Source organism: Antedon bifida, chromosome 4 (genome assembly GCF_963402885.1).
Source record: "Antedon bifida chromosome 4, ecAntBifi1.1, whole genome shotgun sequence".
Lineage (NCBI taxonomy): Eukaryota > Metazoa > Echinodermata > Crinoidea > Comatulida > Antedonidae > Antedon > Antedon bifida.
In genome coordinates this window covers 23,838,417-23,858,777 of record NC_136229.1, presented here as the reverse complement: position 1 = coordinate 23,858,777, position 20,361 = coordinate 23,838,417, and the positions used below count along the sequence as shown (strand labels likewise).

At 32.8% G+C, this 20,361-nt stretch overlaps 1 protein-coding gene and 1 non-coding gene across 3 annotated transcripts; both read right to left on the bottom strand.

Moving 5' to 3' along the window:
• Positions 1–2,051: 2,051 nt before the first annotated feature.
• On the bottom strand, positions 2,052–15,428 carry LOC144840550 (basic helix-loop-helix transcription factor scleraxis-like). Of its 2 annotated transcripts, none has more exons than XM_078696395.1 (2): positions 14,753–15,428; positions 2,052–3,169 (listed from the first exon to the last, which is right to left on the bottom strand). In XM_078696395.1, exons 1-2 carry the CDS (start codon positions 15,236–15,238, stop codon positions 3,095–3,097), a joined length of 561 nt encoding a protein of 186 aa, XP_078552521.1. In that variant the 5' UTR covers positions 15,239–15,428; the 3' UTR covers positions 2,052–3,094. The 2 variants fall into 2 exon arrangements, with proteins under 2 accessions (XP_078552521.1, XP_078552522.1); XM_078696396.1 differs by having other exon boundaries at positions 2,052–3,166.
• On the bottom strand, positions 10,760–10,832 carry Trnaf-gaa (transfer RNA phenylalanine (anticodon GAA)). The gene has a single exon. It is a non-coding gene; the product is annotated as a tRNA-Phe (tRNA).
• Positions 15,429–20,361: the final 4,933 nt, after the last annotated feature.

The following is a 20,361-nucleotide window of genomic DNA, read 5'->3' as shown; positions in this document are numbered from 1 at the left end:
CAATGTCATCATAAAGTATGTAATCCCTAAATTGTAATTTATGATTTGTTTTTTACACTGCTACATGAATGAATGGGTTAGTAAATCGCATATGACATTTTTTATTTGAACAGTTCAAAACAGGTCTCTGTAGAATTATGTGAAATTATGTTATCTGAACTCTATGCTTGAATTAGACTACAAATTAAAACATGATTAATATAGTAGGCCTAATAGTGTGGTGAAACATAATTCTACTATTTTAGAAAAATCATGAGAGAGAAGTAAGAAGTATATTCATGGGTGGTAAAGGGTTTTAAACTCCCAGTTGGATACTCTATTTTTAATTTTTGTAAATGTCTGTTATTAGTTTTCCACTAATGGGTCATTCCCGTTTCCTCTCATTATAGCGATTTGAACAAATTATTTCATCAGTATTCTGAAACAAATAATACATTACGATTTGCAAGAAGGGGATGGAGAGTTTCGATAATTAGAATAAGGTCTACGTGGCAATATACTTTGAAGCGGTGCAGTGGAAAAGCGAACCACCACAATATGCTCCTTACAATTTCGTTCCATTCCACTCAATCATTGCAAAGAATGTGTATGAGTATACGTCAAATGATGTGTTTGTTTTCGCTATCAGTGCTGTTTGATCAGTTCTGGAATTTGTTGTGTGATAGATGATGCAATATTACCTTTTTTGCGTTCCATACTTAAATTGAACAATAGTTTTCACTTTTAACGTTTGAGCATATGGGTTCTGTACAGGTTTGATCTGGTGCAAGTGTAGAACGATCATTTTTACCCGCATTTTTATTGTAATATTAAATTTGATCTATACTCGATTTAAAACTTCTCTCCTAATATAACCCAATGACATGACCCAATGACGTGACCCAATGACATGACCTAATAACATGAATGTCATAGTCTTATTACGAAGCCGATGTCATAAACCCCAAGATGTCACGACAAATAGAGTAGCAATACGAAGTTGTTATTTGGAAAGTGATGGGTAAAAACAGGTGTGGATAAAACTTAACCTAGACCTCATGCAAAGTCATGTTGGCAACCATAGCTATAAAACCCTCTTAAACAAAGTGCTATGTTGCAATTTTAGAGTAGAGTTATAACTGAGAATCTGTTACTCCTTGTAGTAGTTATTGTCAAAAGTGTTCACAATGACTGGGTATTCCATACTTGTAATGATAAGATTGATTGATAACTTTTATTGTACAAATACATGCATTCAAGACATTTTGTATAGGATAAATAGGAGTAAGTAGACTTGCTCCAAGTCTGTATTTGTCTTTTATATTAGTCCACCGGGGTCCGGTACCCGTCGTCGTTCCGATTTGTCTGGAAAAATTGTGAGCTCAAGTTTTATATGTATGAAACGCCATATGTGCCAAAATAGTTATATTTTTACTAATAATTACGGTGCTAAGGAAATAGCAGAAGCTTATCGAAGCATGTTCCTGCTGATATTACTATTACGTACGGTAAAGTGTTCTAAGGTTAACTAAAACTGTTAAAAAATTAGTTGGCCAAAATATCTGGGTTTTTTTTCGGGGAAAACAATATTTAAATCCAGTATACTAGTCTGGCAGATTAATCCTTCCTACTTTATTCCCTACCTAACAAATGAGAAAAAAGTTCGATATTTTCGTTAGATACTAGACTTCCCCCAAGTCTGTAGTTATTTCGAGGCTTTTCGATCTTTTTACTAATATTAAGTCAAAACTCCGTCTGGAACTCAGACTAGTTTGATACCACAATCATTTTAATTTAGAGGGTATATCATTTTAAATAATTTTCTCAGCAAAGAGTATATACAGTACTTGTAACCAGCACTCATGCATTGTTGTTGTTGTGATACTGTATTTTATGTAAACGATGAAACTAAGATCATGGTCATTACGACCTATAGGAAGTCAGTTTTCCACAAACATAATCCTTGTGGTCTTCGTTCATTCACAATTTTCCTTAAAATATCCGGACGTTAATACCGATGACTTAAAAATAAAACAACATCAAGAAATAAACGCAGGTACTATGTATATTCGTTTGTACAATTTATTAACAAATAGCATCATGATTCTGAGGTATTTTGTACTGGAATCTATGATATTTTAAAAAGATTTTCTAATGAAATGTTTAACAATAAAATAAAGTAAAGTCAACTATTTTGTTTAAAATGATTACATTTTATCAACTTCGACTCAGAATCGTCAATGACATCACATCACAAAAAAATACTACGCGCGCATATGTAGTAATAATATTAAGCGCTGAGAAACCTTACATTGGTAAAGAGGCCGAGCGCTACATAAATATTCATCATTATTATTATCATGATCGTGGTACACGTCAAATCGTGCGCATTTTAAGTCATCAGTCACTGATGAATCGATTGAATGGTTACAACATACTGTACTCAATATACGATAGATTTATTACATGCAATAACAAGCATAACACATGTCTACTATAATTCCATCTATAAACATTACACAAATTTGCCATGTATAATATATCACAATCAATTAGTTAAATTATGAAACCGTTTTGAGTATGCGTACAGAGAAGAATTCTTTTCCCTTGTGATGCATTATGTATTGTCCTATCCATTAATAATCTGTAAGTTTGGCAAATGCCATTAATATAGCGTTCGTTACAGCGGGGACAGTACGTGATGTTTCTTTTGAATGAACCGAACTCTAATGTTTTTAAAATCCGTGAACAAATCTGATCACCCGGCTGTTAGATTACGTAAAAAATAAATCCTTATTGAACGATTGATTTACGCTATCATCATCGTCTGCTTTCCATACATGATAATCGTCTGCTTTCCATACATGATAGTCGTCTGCTTTCCATACATGATAGTATAGTAGTAACGTCATATTTGTCATTGGCTCTTCTTCGTTTCATTCTCATTTTACTGTAGGACATCGTTGGTCGCAACTTTCTCAGTATCATAGCTTTACGATAGATTTTAGTAGATTAACATAGCAACAACAGTATAAAGATTGTCGAACGTTTTCGTTTATCAATCAATGGTTATCAAATTCGAGTCGAGTTCAAAGTGCGCCACCAATCGACGAGTTCATCGCAACATTGCCAATCTTTCGTGATGCGCTGAGTTGAAAATTGATTGGTCCATTCCTCTTGATGAGGCCTTCTGAAACAAAACACGTAAAATCATTGATTAATACAAAAATAATAATTTCTTCTCTTTCTGGCGAAATAAACAGAACAAAGGGCATGCTACTTATTAGCCCATATATTGAAGATAAAATAACTTGATATTTTAATAAGCATTTGTGACGTCACCAATATATCGATTTTTCTGAAAATAATTATACAGGTGGAAATTGTATACATATTATAATACAAATTATTAATATATAATAATTATTATAAATCGCTTATAAATCACAATTATAATAACTACCCATGTTTGGATATTAAGCATACTCGCGGATATAGGCCTAGAGTGCATTACATTTTCCACCACAAAAGTGAACTTAATCGATATACCAACACGTAAATATCATTAAAGGGCTGCTAAAAATGATAATTTCGTCATGCCATAGGTTAGTTCCAGTTGAGTTCCATTTATTGACTATAAGTTCATAATATGAGCAGCGGGACTTATTATACGAAAACAGTTTTATATCTGCTAACTCCATCATTGGTTTTGGTGTCAAAGGTTAATAGACGAGACACACTTTGCGCATGTATATCATTGTTATTGGTTGTCAGTATGTGCACGAGTTTATGATGTTAAACAACGTTCAGTATATAAAGTAATACGTTATCTATTGTTCTCATTAGACACATCATATAATCTAATTATGACTCCATTGTTCTACAATCAGTGAGATTGCTTATCGATAATAAAGGAAAAGAGAACGAAACAGTTTTACTGAGCGAACTTCAGAGACTGTTCCTGTTTTATGCTACATTTTGTTTTAAAATGCAATCAATCTCAAAATACATATACTGTAAACTAATTACTATATTACTCCATGGTTCTACTATCAGTGAAGAGATAATTCAAACAACTATAGGCCTATACTAATGTTAGCTGTTAATTGTTATACTATATTATTGTTATAAAAGACAAGAAGAAAACGAAAACGAAATCAGTCACTGTTTCTTCTTGGTAACTAACTTAATAATCATAACTTGTTTCTTGTTTTAAATGCATAGATTTAATTTCCTCGTAGTAGATATAATGTATAGTAGTTCCTTCATTTTTAGTCCAACCAAAACATAGGCCTCTTACCTATATTTTAATATTTGATGAAATAACATTTGTTCAGTAAATTATTTTTTGATTTAATACAAATGTAGTTTATATTAATATTACGTTTGTATCTGTATCTACTACAATCATTTATCATTATTATTAAAGAAATATTATATTATTTTTCGGTTATATTACTAATACAGTCTACAGAATGTCTTGTTTCTGATGTTATTTCGTGACGAATAATCGATCTTATAAAACTTATACATGCAGATCAAAGAAAATTATCCTATCGTATCATACCAATAATTATTCGTTCGTTGTTTTCTCTCTACTGATGGAAACTCGACAAAAACAAAAAAACTATCGTAGGCTACACATTATAGACGGCTGCTACCTAATGATAATGAAGCCTAGATAATTAGAAGCTATACGTCGGACTGGTATGATAATAACAGGTGTTTAAATCCCCGAACGATTTAACACGATCAGACTTCCGATGCAAACCTAGCCAAGGACAGCGGGTGGAAAGAAGCCCGTCTCGCCGCCACAAATACACTACCGTACAGTTAAGTGTATAGAAAATCTCAACATGATAAAAAATGGAAAACAATTCTGATATTGATCATTAACAATAAGTATATAAGAATGATATGGCTTTAAGTACGGTATGGACGGTCCTAATTTAGAAAACATCATGATGGGGATGGCAGATAAATCTAAACTAGGCAAGGCCTATGCTAAATCTGAGAAGACAAGTGATGAGTCCCAACATATGCAAAATGGATAGTAAACAGTCCTATTACACTGATAATAATACTTGATTGTAAGTATATATGAATATAGAGATAGACCTATAAATACCGTATTGGCTACATGGTACATTTATAAATGGAAAGTCAGTATTATACAAAACTGGAGACGACTAATGCTGTTACATTACCAATTCCAGGCAATTAGATATAAACCAATGTACACTCCTATGAAGAAATATGATTCAATGAAAATTTAAACAAAACATTCTTCTGAAATATGAAAATGTTGTGATTCTATTTTTGTATAAGTCAAAGTAAAATTGCAGTTGTAGCCTATATAATACATAACAGTTAAAACTTATATAGTACTCGGTAATGTATAATCATTGATTCATGTGGTGATATTGTAGTCTTTAAAATTAAATCTATCTTTACTTTTAAAAAGAACTAAGTAAAACAAAAGAAAAAATAAACAGATAATTGATTGAAAGAAGAATGAGGATTAAACAAAGAAACGCATTAGAAACAAAACTGATGAAGAACACACGTGCAAACGGAAAGCGGGATGGAATACGTGTGTAAATAATAAATGAAGGAATAATAATATTTAAGTGTCTGTCGGCAATAACGATCAAAACAAAGTGATTAGTTATTAATTATTAATACCACACCATTATTCGCACTTAATTATTCATCCGTAGAGAAACATATACCTCGTCAATTTCATAACGTAAAAGTATCGCTGTAAAATTCATCAAACCTATCGCATACATTTTGCGTTATCCCGCTTGTTATCGTCTGCGAATTCGTTTAAAACGTTAACTACACATTAATTGCGTTTACAGAGATCGAGCACTTCATCAACTGTTTATCGTTAAGTGCTTTGCGAATTTGCTGACAAATTACTTAAAAATCTACCGCGTGCAGGGTAAACTAAACTCACAAATTGTACGCTAATTTGGATTACATATGGACGGTATACAACCGAATAATAATGTTTATATAGGCCTATCATAACTATGGTGCAATGCCTCTGGTCGGCCTGTAATATCAATACAGTTTTTTAAATGGAGGATGATTCTTTTTAATATATAACCTTTGCGTGTTTTAATTATAGAATTTGAGGCATGCGCATTATATTGTACTTTATCTTAGACTTAATTCGGATGACTTAGGCTATAGCCTACTTTAATTATATTGCTTTATAACCGTACGAGAACAAATATTATATAAATATGTTTATTTAGGTATTATTACAAGATAGGCTTGAATGTATTCAAACTTTATTTTCACTGTGAAGAAATCTTCACGTTTCGTATCGATTGCGTCATCTAGTCTTTTTTTGTTGTTGTTTAAGTTGATATATTCTGTTTTATTTTTACTGAACCTCGTCGATTCAAAGGGTACAGGTGAATGCTAAACAAATCGATTTTTATGACTATACAGACGCGCGCGTACAGAAACTGTGCCAATTATATCACAATTTGGACCCGCGCGTCACTGAGACAAGAAATGGAGATTTATCCAAACGAGTGACGTGCGCAGTCACGTTATAGAAGCTGCATTCGGCATAAATACGTCTATATTGTACTGTTTGGTGCCATCATAGTACATTTATTATCAATAATCATATATAATTTGCAACACTTGTACATGCCACTCATTTCTGCCTGGTAATAATACCTTGTTGATTAGATCGCTCTGATGGTTTATAATGATTAAACGTTTGGGAGTTGATGGAGCCGATGACGAGCTTTTTACTCGAATATTTGGCGTGTTTTTATAAGACGACTAGATTAGCTAAGCCAAATGTACATTTATACACGTGACTTCCTCGTTAGAAATTGTAATTATTGTTTATTAATAGCCAGTAAGGATAATAAAATGGTGGCAGAATGTCCACATGAAAGTGTGATAAGCCTAGACTAGTATGGGAGTCTTAAGATTTTACTTGATCAAATACAAATAATACATACAAATAAGAAAATTAGAAATCTTAACTTTTACATAGATGTGCACATATCTTCAAATCAGTTTACATGTTCACCACTATACCCACGACAGCGTGCACAAAGCGACAGGGGTCCTAACTAAATCCGCCTTTTGTGGATGGTATATTACTATGGTTTTCTATTTTTCGTAGAACATTAATTTACAAGAAAACCGTTACGTTACCGCCGGTATAATGTACTGCAGAATTGGGTTAATGTCGCAAGTTGTTCAAACTAAATATATTATACTGTTGTATGTGGCAATAATTTATATCCTATATGACTTGGATATTAAAATAAAACCTCATTTAATGGTAAGGATAAAAACTAGAAAATTCCGAGTTCGAATCTTCAAGTTGGTCAATTTGTTCATTCATATCGTTTCTACCTATACTGTATATGTGGTATTACGCGTCAACAGTTTCCATTCAGTTCTAAATTTGAACAACCTATATATAGTATGTATTGTTTTTGCCATGATCTTAAAATAATTTAAAAATCATGACAAATATTTTATACTTTTCCGAAATAATCCGAGTTAATCCGACTTGATTGTAATGGTATTCAGCGATTTATTTGGAAGCCTTGACCAATTTAATCATGATTATTAATAACGTTCGGTTTACTGGGTGTTTCCAATTAACTATGAAGTTGATTAACTTATGATGACGTCGTCAGGGGTGAGTTATACCGGCAGATGTGGCGTAACGTACTGTATTATAAATCACCCGGGGATAATTGTAGCATTAGCTACCAAACGCACTGTCAAAACTTATCCCATAAATGCCAGTTGTTGATCAGGGTAAAAATCAGCGCTTGGGGCCCCTTTTGTTTTTGAAATATTGAAATAATATAGCCCTACAACTATGATGAATAACATTTCTGAGTTCATTTAATGTACCGTAGTTAAATTAAAACTTTTGATCAACATGAGTTTTCATGTAGACTTCTAATCGAAGTTCATTTACCAAAAATAAGAGTCACTCTAATCTTTATTAAACTTCTATGAAACAAAGTTCTGGAACTATAGGCCTACTTTGATCCAGCAAAGTTTTATCCAGGCCCGGTGCCTCTTTTTCAACCCAGTGCCAAGTCCCTGAATGTGCAATGCAAAAAGGATTGAAGATCGTATCGTATACGAGTCATCCGATAATAACCAATATAATGTAAAGATACAGTGAAGCTGTCACCAAAACATAGTATCTAGAATATATTTTCATTTTTCTACGCTCAACTCAAACATTTCTAATCTGGCATAACATGGCAACGTTACAGAACATAAAATGATGGTTCGGCCCATTAAACATTGCAACTTAGGGCCTAAAACAGTATATAACTGTAACAGTAATATAAACCTTTAGAAAGGAACGAACCGTGAAACCTTCCTAGAGTCATAAATTGTAAAAAGTCAAAGAACTTCTTTGGTCCCTCGTGCGGGAGTATTGGATATGACCTCAATTAAACACGTTTGATGAGTAGATACCAAATCCAAAACAGTCTGACGTAAAATAACTTGATTATCAAACTTTGGCAAAACGACTGTGGCTGTATATTACAATGGAAAACAATGCTAACTGAATTTTATCGGAGTAAAATAACATCAAATTGGTAAAATTCAATACCTTATTTTATCCTTGACTAGAAACTAAAAATACTTTCCTCCAATAAAATCCAAAACAAATAATGGATCTGTGAGGAATTTTAACTTATTTCTCCATGGTGAGACTTCATACAAAAAAAAAATGACAAAACATATTTCATTGTTTTTTAGGCTATCCTTGTCAAAATCCATACATTTTAAATCTTCTATTTCAAGATTTTACTTAAATGTTTATTTTTATCAAAGTTTTATACTATTTTTAAAAAAGTTGTACCTTGTTCTTATTGCACATTTTCTTGTATTTATTGATATTGAACTTTATTTTTACCAAATTAATAAACAAATAAAATCCAAACCAGATCTAAAAAGGTGGGGTTTTTTAAACTTTCATAGTCAGTAGTATAACGATAAATCACTCGAATCACTACAAAGTCTTTTATTACCAAATGGTCGAATTTACAAAGAAACAACATTATTATTACTTCTTGCCTTGATGTTTCAACACATCTAGGATGTCATGATATTTTTTAAGACATGAGTACAAAACAAACTTGTTAAGTGGCTGCCAAGGTCAGCGCTACTTCCAGAAACCTTTGGAAGAAACCGTGAAAAATACATCCGGGCAATCAACAAATTCACTCTGTAGTTGCTAGGAGAAAACTGATAAATTACAATTTTATACGGGGCGCCGTTCGAGACATTACTCATTTTTTCGTAATTTTGTACTGACATTCAATAATTCCACTGTGAATCAGAAAATAAATGCTAGTTTCACTATCGATAACCTTCCGTTTAGGGAATCGTAACAGAATTTAAAGAATCCGTACAAGTGTGCATCTGGGAGCCAGTGCATTTCCAGTTGCCTTGTACGGGCAGACGGAAGGCATTATCCGCTAGGCTACCGTAATACGGTATCAATCCCTAGGCTTAGCGAGCTACAATAGCTACTTTTTATAGAAGTTGGAAAAGATACTGTTTACAATTTGAAATTAAAGGAATTTCTTACAGGGGTAATCAATTGAATATCACATATCAGTAAATTAAATTTTTGGTGTTATTTGGACAAGGTGTGTATTACTATTTATTGAATTTAAATTACATGTTCAAAATAACACCATTTGTATATGTACACTTAAAACACTTTCAGGCTTACACTAAAGAGTTATTATAAATCTTACCATAATCTATATTATCTATAATAACTCCACATGATTTACACCCGGGAAAGTTGGTTCCTACTCAAAATCAGCGATAATAAGCCCACCGAACTTACGCAAAAGCCGGCCGCGCGTGCGCGTAGTCACTATCAACATCACCTACCGATCTATACATAATCGTAATATTAATTAAATTCAATTTATTTCGGATTTTACAATACAAATAATAACACATACATCACACATGCTAGACCCGGGGGATTCCGTCGCTTTCGATAGGACGTCCCAGTATAATTAATTATCATGAAGGAATTATCTACATAATTCCACCATCTAAGATAAAATTATAATGAAGAAAGAGTGAATTCGTGCGGGTCCCTGATATAATGTAATACTGTACATAAATATGAAGGAACCAAAAATGTAATAAATCAAACTATGAAGTATGATTCATCTTTTATGGCAATTTTAGGTCAATCGAAACATTTCACTCATCATGAAGCGCGTGGTAAGTTATCTTATGACAAAATCTTTGAAATGATGTAGGCTTGATAATATGAAGAAGGTCACATGTCTACCCCAAAGGTGCCAAACGACAAGACAACAGGCTTATGATTGTGCACACATTTCCCCAAAACTTCCGATTCAGAAGTTGAACTAAAATACAACAACGATTACAAAGCAGCTGTAGGCAAACACTTAAAAACGAATGAAAAATTGGATATTCGAGGTCAAAACCAATTTAGGAAAAATAGGTTATCGAAATATGCCACGTTATTCCCTGTTCTACAACCCACCTTATAAACTTTCAATTAAATAAAAAGATAATAATGCGGTATTGGTGATTGATGAAACCCGGAAGTGGATCTTCAGTCTGACGCTCTCCACACTAAAGCCATTTTTTCAGAAAAGAAATCTACATTAAAAGAATATTACGCTAAACGTTTTACTTCAAACGATGTGAGTGATCGTAGATAAAATAATATACACTAAAAATTATCTTTAAAAAAATATGCCGAAACCCGGGATTGAACCAGGGACCTTCAGATCTTCAGTCTGACGCTCTCCCAACTGAGCTATTTCGGCAGTTGAGAAACGCAGTCTATATTAAAAACTGTATTTTACAAATAAATGACTTAAAATCTATATCAGTGGTAACAGATAAAGTATAGCAAGTATCACCAGATAGCTGCTGAAATGAGATTGCTTGAACAAGGGACCTTCAAATATTCATTTTGGGTTATTTCGGCTGTTCCGAAATGCACTAAAAAAGTTGATTCCAAAAACCGGGAAGGAAAATGGACTTTAGTAAGTTTTCTTCTCAAAGCTTCTTGTGTTAAATGAGGTAGACCTAGAGGAGAACTTCCTCACCTTCGGAGACTTGTAAAAAAAAATTGTATAGGGGCCTAGGCTTATCTGTTCACATGATATCATTTATAGGCGTCTAAAAGACGTAAGATAGGCTCTCCGATTTAATGTCTTTCAATTTCAATTATAAATTTAATTTATTTCCACAATATAATAACATACAGGATAATAACTACAATAAAGTAATCATGTGGGTGGGAGGGGGATGTCATATAAGTCAGAAAGGCTTTAAGTTTGACCCACCCCAAGATATAACTAAATACGAATACGAAAAAGAAAAAAATACTAATAATAAATAAATGAAAACAAAGTTATACAATTTCTATTTAAACCAATCAAACAAACAATTGTATATTAAAGTGTATAGTGGCTGCAGGGAGTATGGCCAGGTAATTTGGTAAAATAATAATTGAGTACCCCAGAGTTATTAAAAGATTACCATTCTGATTACGTCACAGTATTGTGAGATTACGATGACGTAACAAGACACTTAAAATCTGAAGGTAATTAGCCACAAAGAGACCGACAGTGGTCAATTTGTCGGAGTGTTTAAATTTTATGGGATGACTGCGACCCACTTCCTTTTGGTCACTTGGGAGTAACCTTGATTTCTCAGTTTAATTAGTAATTAATTGTCCAAATGACGATGTATCAATTAAAGACTTCCGGTCACCTGGGTTTTATTCATAGATATTATAGCCTCTATGGTTTTGTTGTAACATCTTTAAATAAATTTTAATTATAAACTAATTATTGACTATTCATTTATTAATTAATCTATAAAATCTTAATGTAGGTCGGATGGTTTGTCTCTTTATTTTGGAGTTTCACTATTATTTTATCTGAAGTTAGTGGATCTTCAGATGTGTAACCTGTAACCCGTTTGATAAAAGCGTGAGTAACTGTGCCTAGTGTGCACCGTTATGTAATGTGTATGCTATACCATACCATGATATTCAACATTCAAACCCGTATTGTTTTGTTACCTATACTGTAGTTGCATCTAAACATGCATTATTTTTTTTTTTTTTGCTATACCAAACAATGTTCTTCGTTAAAGCATGGAGGTAACAAATAAATATTAATTTTTACCTCCATGGTTAAATCAGGGTGAATTGTCTTCATGATAAGCGTATAACACATAATAGGCCTACTCGTAAATTGCCTCTTTATATGTCCTTTGTTCTATCACTTTTAAATAATTCCTATTATTCGAAGTCAATAATTCCATATCTTGGTTGCCATTTCTAACCTTAATTTATCTCCAAGGTTCTCAGGAAAAAACTAATTTAATGCGCTATCGTAAATATGATAGCAACCCCTGAGTTTAAAGATTAGCCTAGAATATAGTTTTATCTATACGGTATTGCAGACTAATGACCAATAAAATCAGCTATAGTGAATAATTGGATTTTAACAACCACGATGTTATAATAGGGGCCTGGTTGGTACAATACTTATTTTAAATTCTTCCATGGTTATACCAAAGAAAAATGTGCTGATCTCTTGTTAAACCTAGGCCTTATACCTAAACATCATAACAATACACACGTCTTAAAGTTCCGGAACAATGCATTGCCACAAAAAAAAATAATGAATAATAATGATAATAAAAAAAGGCGGTTATGCTTCAGCTAAAGAAATAAAGAGTTTCTTCCTGACGACCAACAAAAACCTGGATAAAAATGATCAGATAATCTTGACAACAATACATACGATGATTCATTATATCAAAGTTCATTTTCATATAATAACTGTTGTAATCCGCCACGCATATCTGTATTGTGATATTAAACTGTGAGTAATAGTTTAACAAAGCACACAGTTATACTACAATATGCTATTGTGTATTAGGTTCTGTACAATTATTCCTGTAGGATTATAGGCCTATCTTATCTTTATTATCCAGGGATGTAGCGGTATCCAGGGTAAATCTGTCCTGCCTTTGGCATTTTTCTTGTGGAGGGTAAACATGATTGTTGGAGGTATCCTATGTTATAAGGGATTATGTCTTCTTGGTTAACATGAATGTGTTTAATTACTGTTTAAAGATGCAAAATGAATCCGAAAACTAACTAAACGTAATGCATATAGGCCTAAGTATCTCAGTCTTATGCACCCCCGTAGATTCAATATAATATAATAAGTTATTTGGAATCAACACTTTTGAGACAGTGTGGCACACTGTCCTTCTTGAAGGTGCGTCCAGAGTAAATAAGTTTAAAAAAAAAAGATTTAACAATTGGCCTATTTACAAGGAATCTTAAACTAAATTATGTACAAAAGATAAAAAATAACAAAAGTAATAAAAACAATTATCAACAGAGGGCAGGGGTATAAGTGAATAACGATATTGCAATAACCAGAAATAGGGTAGGCCTACTGTTAATATTATAGCCATGACGTCCATAAATGTCATAGGGGATTATCATTAACCCCTATCGATACAGATCATCACCTGCTATATGAGGATTATCCATTGGATTAAAATATGATACCGATTGTTCGGCATGGTACCACCATCCATGGTACCACTATTGCGAAACAATAATTTTGCCAAAAGTAACGATTTTAAGTTTATTTTAAAATGGCAAGCAAACGCAGATGTTAAGTTTTAGTAAGAACATTTGTTGTTATACTCTTGATATTAGCTGGATTTTACCAAGCGACCATTGCTCTGATTGTACAGGAAATTCATATTATTTAAAGTGTCTATGAGTGTTTTACAATAGTAGAAAATATAATAGTGTTGTACCAGAGAAGAGTGTTATTAATTATATTATTGGAAAGAAACTTTTAAGGGAAATAATATTTGTATAATAGCCTCTCAATAAAACTCAACGTTTCTATTTGTTTAACAAACATTTCCTATTTCTACATCTATAGATATTATAGAGAGGAAAAGTTGATCAACAAACAATCAATAATCAGTCAATAGGCAGCCAATAATCATGACAAGTATGCCAATTACATTATTATATAAACTAGAGAGTTCACTAGTAACATTATACTGTAAAGTTTTAAGTTGTTATAAAAAACCTTTAAAAAAGGGGACAAACAAACATGCAAAAGTCTTCATTTTAACTTCAGATGTTCTCAATCTAAAATAAAGGGTCTGCATTTTTAATACGGCTATAGATTTTCTATTTTTAACCGTTAAGTAAACAAATTGTAAAAATAATGCGTCTTGTATTTAATATTTATTATATTTTTTCCTGTCATTGGTGACATGAGAATGTTTATACAAATCAAGGGGAAAATTAGGCATACTGCAAATGATAATGATCTGGGATAGTGGGTAGAGTTGCTGAATCTCAATTGAAATACAAACGAAATAAGCAAGTACACATAACATCCATGTTTGAGTATCATTTAAACATACACAGTACCCACGTTTTTTCCTCTTTTTTCCTTCCTAATAAACATTTTAGACGAAATTTTATTTTATATATGAATTATTCGCACTCTTGAAAAACAAGACCAGCCAATTGTACTTGTGGCTGTTTAGCTCTTTTCTTACAGTATTTTATTTGTATCTCCATCATTGAGATCCAGTCACAGATATTCTAAGCATTGCCATTTATTTGAGTAGGCTACTTTGGATTAATACTAGAATACTAAAGGATGTTCATACTTACTAGTTTATTGGCACGATGGCTGAGACAAAATGTGCAGATGGTTCTTGGGGAATTATCACAAGTTGGTCTGTAAAGTGGTCTGTGCATGCACGGCTGGTCTATATTCTCATTACCCACTAATAACACTGTTCCTAGATGGTTGATATAACTCGTAGCCAATCTCAAAGTTTCGATTTTCGACAATTTCCTATCGGCTGGCTCTGTAGGGATAAGTCCACGCAGCGCATGAAATGCACTGTTTACACTGTGCGTACGGTCTCTCTCACGGGCGTTTGCGGCACATCGTGGCCTCTCCTCGTGAATCACGTTCTGCGTGTTATTAATATTTAAATTCAAATCGTACATCATATTCTTTCTTTTCCTATTTATACGACTATTCGCTTTATCTGGATCCGAGGATGACGAACCTTCGCTCCCAGAATCAAAAGTGTCTATAATTTCCACATCTGACGATACAGAATCTTTAGAATATTTTCGTTTTGACATCGTTGATGAAACTAATCGCGAACGTATTCTCACTCAGAATTATGCTTTTTCCTCCAATTTTTTTGTAGTTTTAGATTAATGGTTGAATGTAAAAGATCACGTTTTTGTGTTGTTATTTCCGACGATGAAGGCAAGTGAACGAGAGAATTTAGCGAGCACAGCTGTGGTAGTAGCTGAAACTACTTTATGATCGTAATTGTATAAATCAACAATACAGCGTGGAATCAACTTCCCGTCTAGCAATCGCAGGGTCACGTGAGAGTAGGCGGATCGTATGCGCACGCAGTGATAGTTTTCGTGGATTTTAAAAACATTACCATGCATATTTAATACATGTTAAATTTTGATTAGCTGTTATTCTACTAATGCATAATTAATATAGATAGGCCTACGATATGATATAGAATGTATTTCTTTTTTATTTTTGAGATAATCATTTCAACATTATTCTACTGCGGTAACTGCAGTAACTACATTTTCTACTGCACTAATAACGGTAACGTATGATTTTAGTGTGTTTTTAATTTATGAGGCAATATCAATATGTATCCAAAACAAGTTTGCTAAATAATTGTATAAACAATGTTAAATTACGGTTGAGATATAATTAACTATTATATTTTATTTTAATGTTAAAGAGAAAACAAAAATAGCATTAATAGTTACTGCAGTAGAATATTTTGATAGCTTTCTAAGAAACACTAAATTAATGTTTAATATAATATTTACATCGTTACATTTTATCTTAATATAGATGTTTTCCTTATTCAGATAGCTGTAAGCTTTATCTGATTAAAGACGAATTGAGTTCCGCTTTCGGATTTGTGGTAAGACAATTTGCTCTTTCTTATTCGTTGTTAAAATAAAAAAAAAGAAAAACAATTATTATGTCGAGCCGACTTCATTGGGAATATTTTTATATGGCCTAAAACAAGCCCCTTCTTTTAAAAAAAATAAACATTTAAAGAAGAAGATTTCATTATCACATTACAGAATGCTAAAACGAGTAAATTTAATGGTTGAAATGCAACTGTTAACATTACATAAGAGAACAATAATTGATCAATTCAGTAAAATAAACATACTCTTGTTCACAGAAAATATACAAGAAAAAGCAATTTCTGAGAATAGTAGTATCGCTGAGAAGATAAAAAAAAGATGTGAGATTTAGGAGAAAACTGACAACTTTCCCACCATCAACCTTCTCAATTCACCTGCTGCAGATATACATAGACAATTTGTAATTACTGTAAAAATGACTTTTCTTAATTGACCTGTAAATCAAACTCATGGCTATGGCGCGCCAAACTGTCGTTTATTCGCAAATAAACATATTTAAAACAAAGACATCTAGAGATAAGATCTTTAATAATAAAGAGATGTCCAATATTTAAAGATATATCTTGTCATTTCAGGAATTTGCTTTTAGATTTCTATTTTAAACTAAGATATCTTTATTTTCTGAATGTATAAACATCGTCAAAATTTAAATATTATTAGTTTAAAACTAAGATCTCTATATTAACAAATATATCTCTATTAGATATGCTGCATATAGTATCTATTAGTACAGGTACCTCAGTATTTTCTGAATAAAATGCCAGATTGGCGCGCCATACAATATCGTCAGATCTTCATCATCTGGATCCGATAGAAAGATTTTGATAAGAATTAATGGCTAAGTACTTCCTAAAGATAATAGGATTAATTAACACCAAGTATCTGTTGACATGTTCCTCTGGCAAAATGCAAGAGAATTTCTTGCATCATGGAAAATATTCTTAATGGTTACATCATGGATACATTATCGGACTAGACTCGAAAACAAAATTATCTGATCATTAATATTATTTTTTTTTTCTTCGCTTAGAAAGTTTGATTAACAATTTAAAGTTAGTATACAATCGAAAGCGGGTACAAATGTAATTGTAAGTCAGTATAACCGAGAAATATTATAGTATAATAATTAATATCTCTATGGTTTATTAACTGCAATACCTAGTATCTTTTTCATTGAAAAATAATGTGCATTGATTTGGGGTTGGGGGGAGGTGTGGGTGTTGTGTGTGTTTGTTTTCTTTTGGTGTTTTTTTTTTGTAAATCAAAACTTAATTTCAGATTTACCTAAATAGCCAATGTGCTGATCTAAACAACAGCACGAGGCTGGATTCTCTTTACGAGATCACAAAACTACCACAATAAACTGGGAAATATTTAGTTTCTATCCCTTGAGATTCGAAAACAAATATTGAGTTATGAGCACTCTGGTATTCTGTCTGGGGCAATTATGACCTTGGGGTCACATAGGTAATAACTGTCACTTTATACGTCACAAGTTCTACACATTACTTTTCATAGGGTTTTTGAATACTAAAATTATGGATTTTAAACAAATATTTGTTTGTGTTTTCTGTAGAGATTTTTAATAGAACGAGCTTGGCTGTGACGCAACGGAATTTCCTACGCGCAACGAAAGAAGACCAATCACAACTCAGGTAATTTATTAATTAACAACATAGGTAAAAGTTACCGCAGTTGCTAGAGTAAACTATAGAAATGGGATTATCGCAGAGTAGATAGATGTTATAAAAAAATTCAAAAAGTATTAATCTTAATATCATTCAGGTATGTAGCAAGGCTAATCCATAATTATTTTTGGAAATAATGTATACACATATGAATATGGATGAACGTGCTGATAGGGTTATCCGTGAGTATCTGCTTCAGACCACCATACAAGTGGATTAACTTGATTTTAACCTATTCATCCGTGGCCGTGCACAGGAAACGATCAAGAATCTGAACAAAAAATAAGTATTCTAAATAAAAGTAACGGTATCCTGTTGTGTAGTGGCAATTTTTCGGTTAAATTGGCTCGAAAATAAAGAAACGTACATTTGGAAAGAAGTTTGTAATGCATGATTAATTTTAGGGAAATACCCGTCTGATATTTTTCTTAAATAATTTGATTCTTAAACGCGATCACAGTTCTTTCCTGCATAAATAATTATAAGACGTATAAATGAATTCATCCCAAGCTACAGATTGTATGGAACGCTGTTTTGATTGGCACCCCATAAAATACATCATAGAGATAATTATAGTGAACACTATAATATCTTTATGATTGGCAACCCATAAAATACATGCATACACGCAAAACAGAAAGAAAACAATGGTAAATCGAAACATTCTTAAAACTTAAATTGAAATTGATTGGCCCCTTTAGAGAGGACACTCCCTGGCTTGCAATGGTGGTGAGTGTGATCTCATGAAAAGAAAGAGAATGAGGAAAGAATGGAGGATGAGGAGGATGTGACGGCATGTATCGTTCATCTAAATGGAATAGGATTTTCCGAATTATTACGCCATCCGACTCTATCCATGTATGTAATTATTGTATGCTGGCTTTTTTAGAGGCAATACTATGATACACGACATATGTGTGTCACATGTTACCAAGTATACAGAAGAAGAATCAAACATTCATTGTTCCAGTCCTATTGTTATTTTCAGTATGTATGTTTGTTTCATTTGTCTAATTGTATGTGATCCCATCAGATTCCCTTGGTTCTCGTATTTCCCTAGCCGCGGTTAGTTCTTTGAAAGAAAAATCATACGATCTATAAACAGTTCAAAACAACAGCAATGTCAATGTCAAAGAGAATGATAACTTCCTAATGTTCCTTTATATAGTCTTTTGTTTTTAGCTTTTAAGATAATAGTTCCGCGTGATGATGACACCATAAGAATTTAACTGTTTCACGGAACAAGTATAGTATTATAATTATATAATATGTAGAAGTTTTAACACTTGGAGGGAAATGGAGATATGTGCGCGCGTACACTAGTAGCTGGACACCATCCTGTTTGCCTTCCTTTCGAGACTAAACGTCTCCAAAAAGAATAAAGACAAGGACAAAAGAACTTTAAAAAATCATTGGACGAAACGGGTCTCTAAACTTCATTTTAAAATATAAATGTATTTTTAGATGGAATTATTTTCTTAGGCCTAAGTTATACCATGGATTATACGGTAGTAAAGTGATTCTCGGTTTCATTTTCATCACTGTGTATTCCGACGATAATATTTTCTATACACACGCTACCTTTTGTATACGAACATAGGCTAGGCCGTATTTACATTAAACATTAAGCTTGCACGGATTTCTATTGTTTTTCTACCGTTTATGTAGCGGCACGCTTTATCTTATTTTTTCCATTATTAATAGCGTTCATGAAAATTTATGATCTTCGTGTTTGGCAGGAAACAGTTACAAAAGACTTTTTATGGTGATTTTTGTTTTGTTCACCCCGACACAAATTAAATATTAGAGATGATATTATTGAATTCTATGAACCGGAAAAGCTTCCTAATCGTAGGAGGCCTAATTGCGGGGAGTCGGACACGCCGACAATACCGTTTCTGTCCGGGCGTATCCCCCTCGTAGGAGGTATAATTGCGGGGAGTCGGACACGCCGACAGCACCGTCTCTGTCCAGGCGTATCCCCTGCAGTGTGCCGCTATTTTAACCTCGCTTTAGCAGGTGATTTGATTTTACGGCTATTAACTTCATCAACTTTTGAATTCTTTGCTAATAACGCCTTTTCACACATTAGGCTGCGTTTATCTCTTTATCAGATCGTCATAAGTGAGAACAATTTCTTTTGTGATAGATTATGTTAACTTGTTGACTCATTTTCAACAATAGGATAATGAGTGCAATCAGTAATACTACCAAATAAGTTGAGAACCTATTTCTCCATGAAAAGAAAAGAGAAGAGACAAATAAACCATATTAATACAATAAAACAATACTATGATAATATTTAAATTGATACAATACGCCATTCTAATTATGTAATAGGCCTATATATGTAATGGATGTATTAGACTGAAAGTGTATTCAATGTTTGACCAGCTCTCCAATCTCACCATTTCCCCCTCGATGGGAAAAGTAAACAAATGTACTGTACTGCTAACACATTTAGATTCGACGCCATAATATTGGTAAAAGAGAAACATTTTGGCACACATGACGTGTCATACGTATACTTTTTACACACATATACCACTCCCTGCATATACACTGCATACACCCAGGTCTTCCCTTACGTCGTTG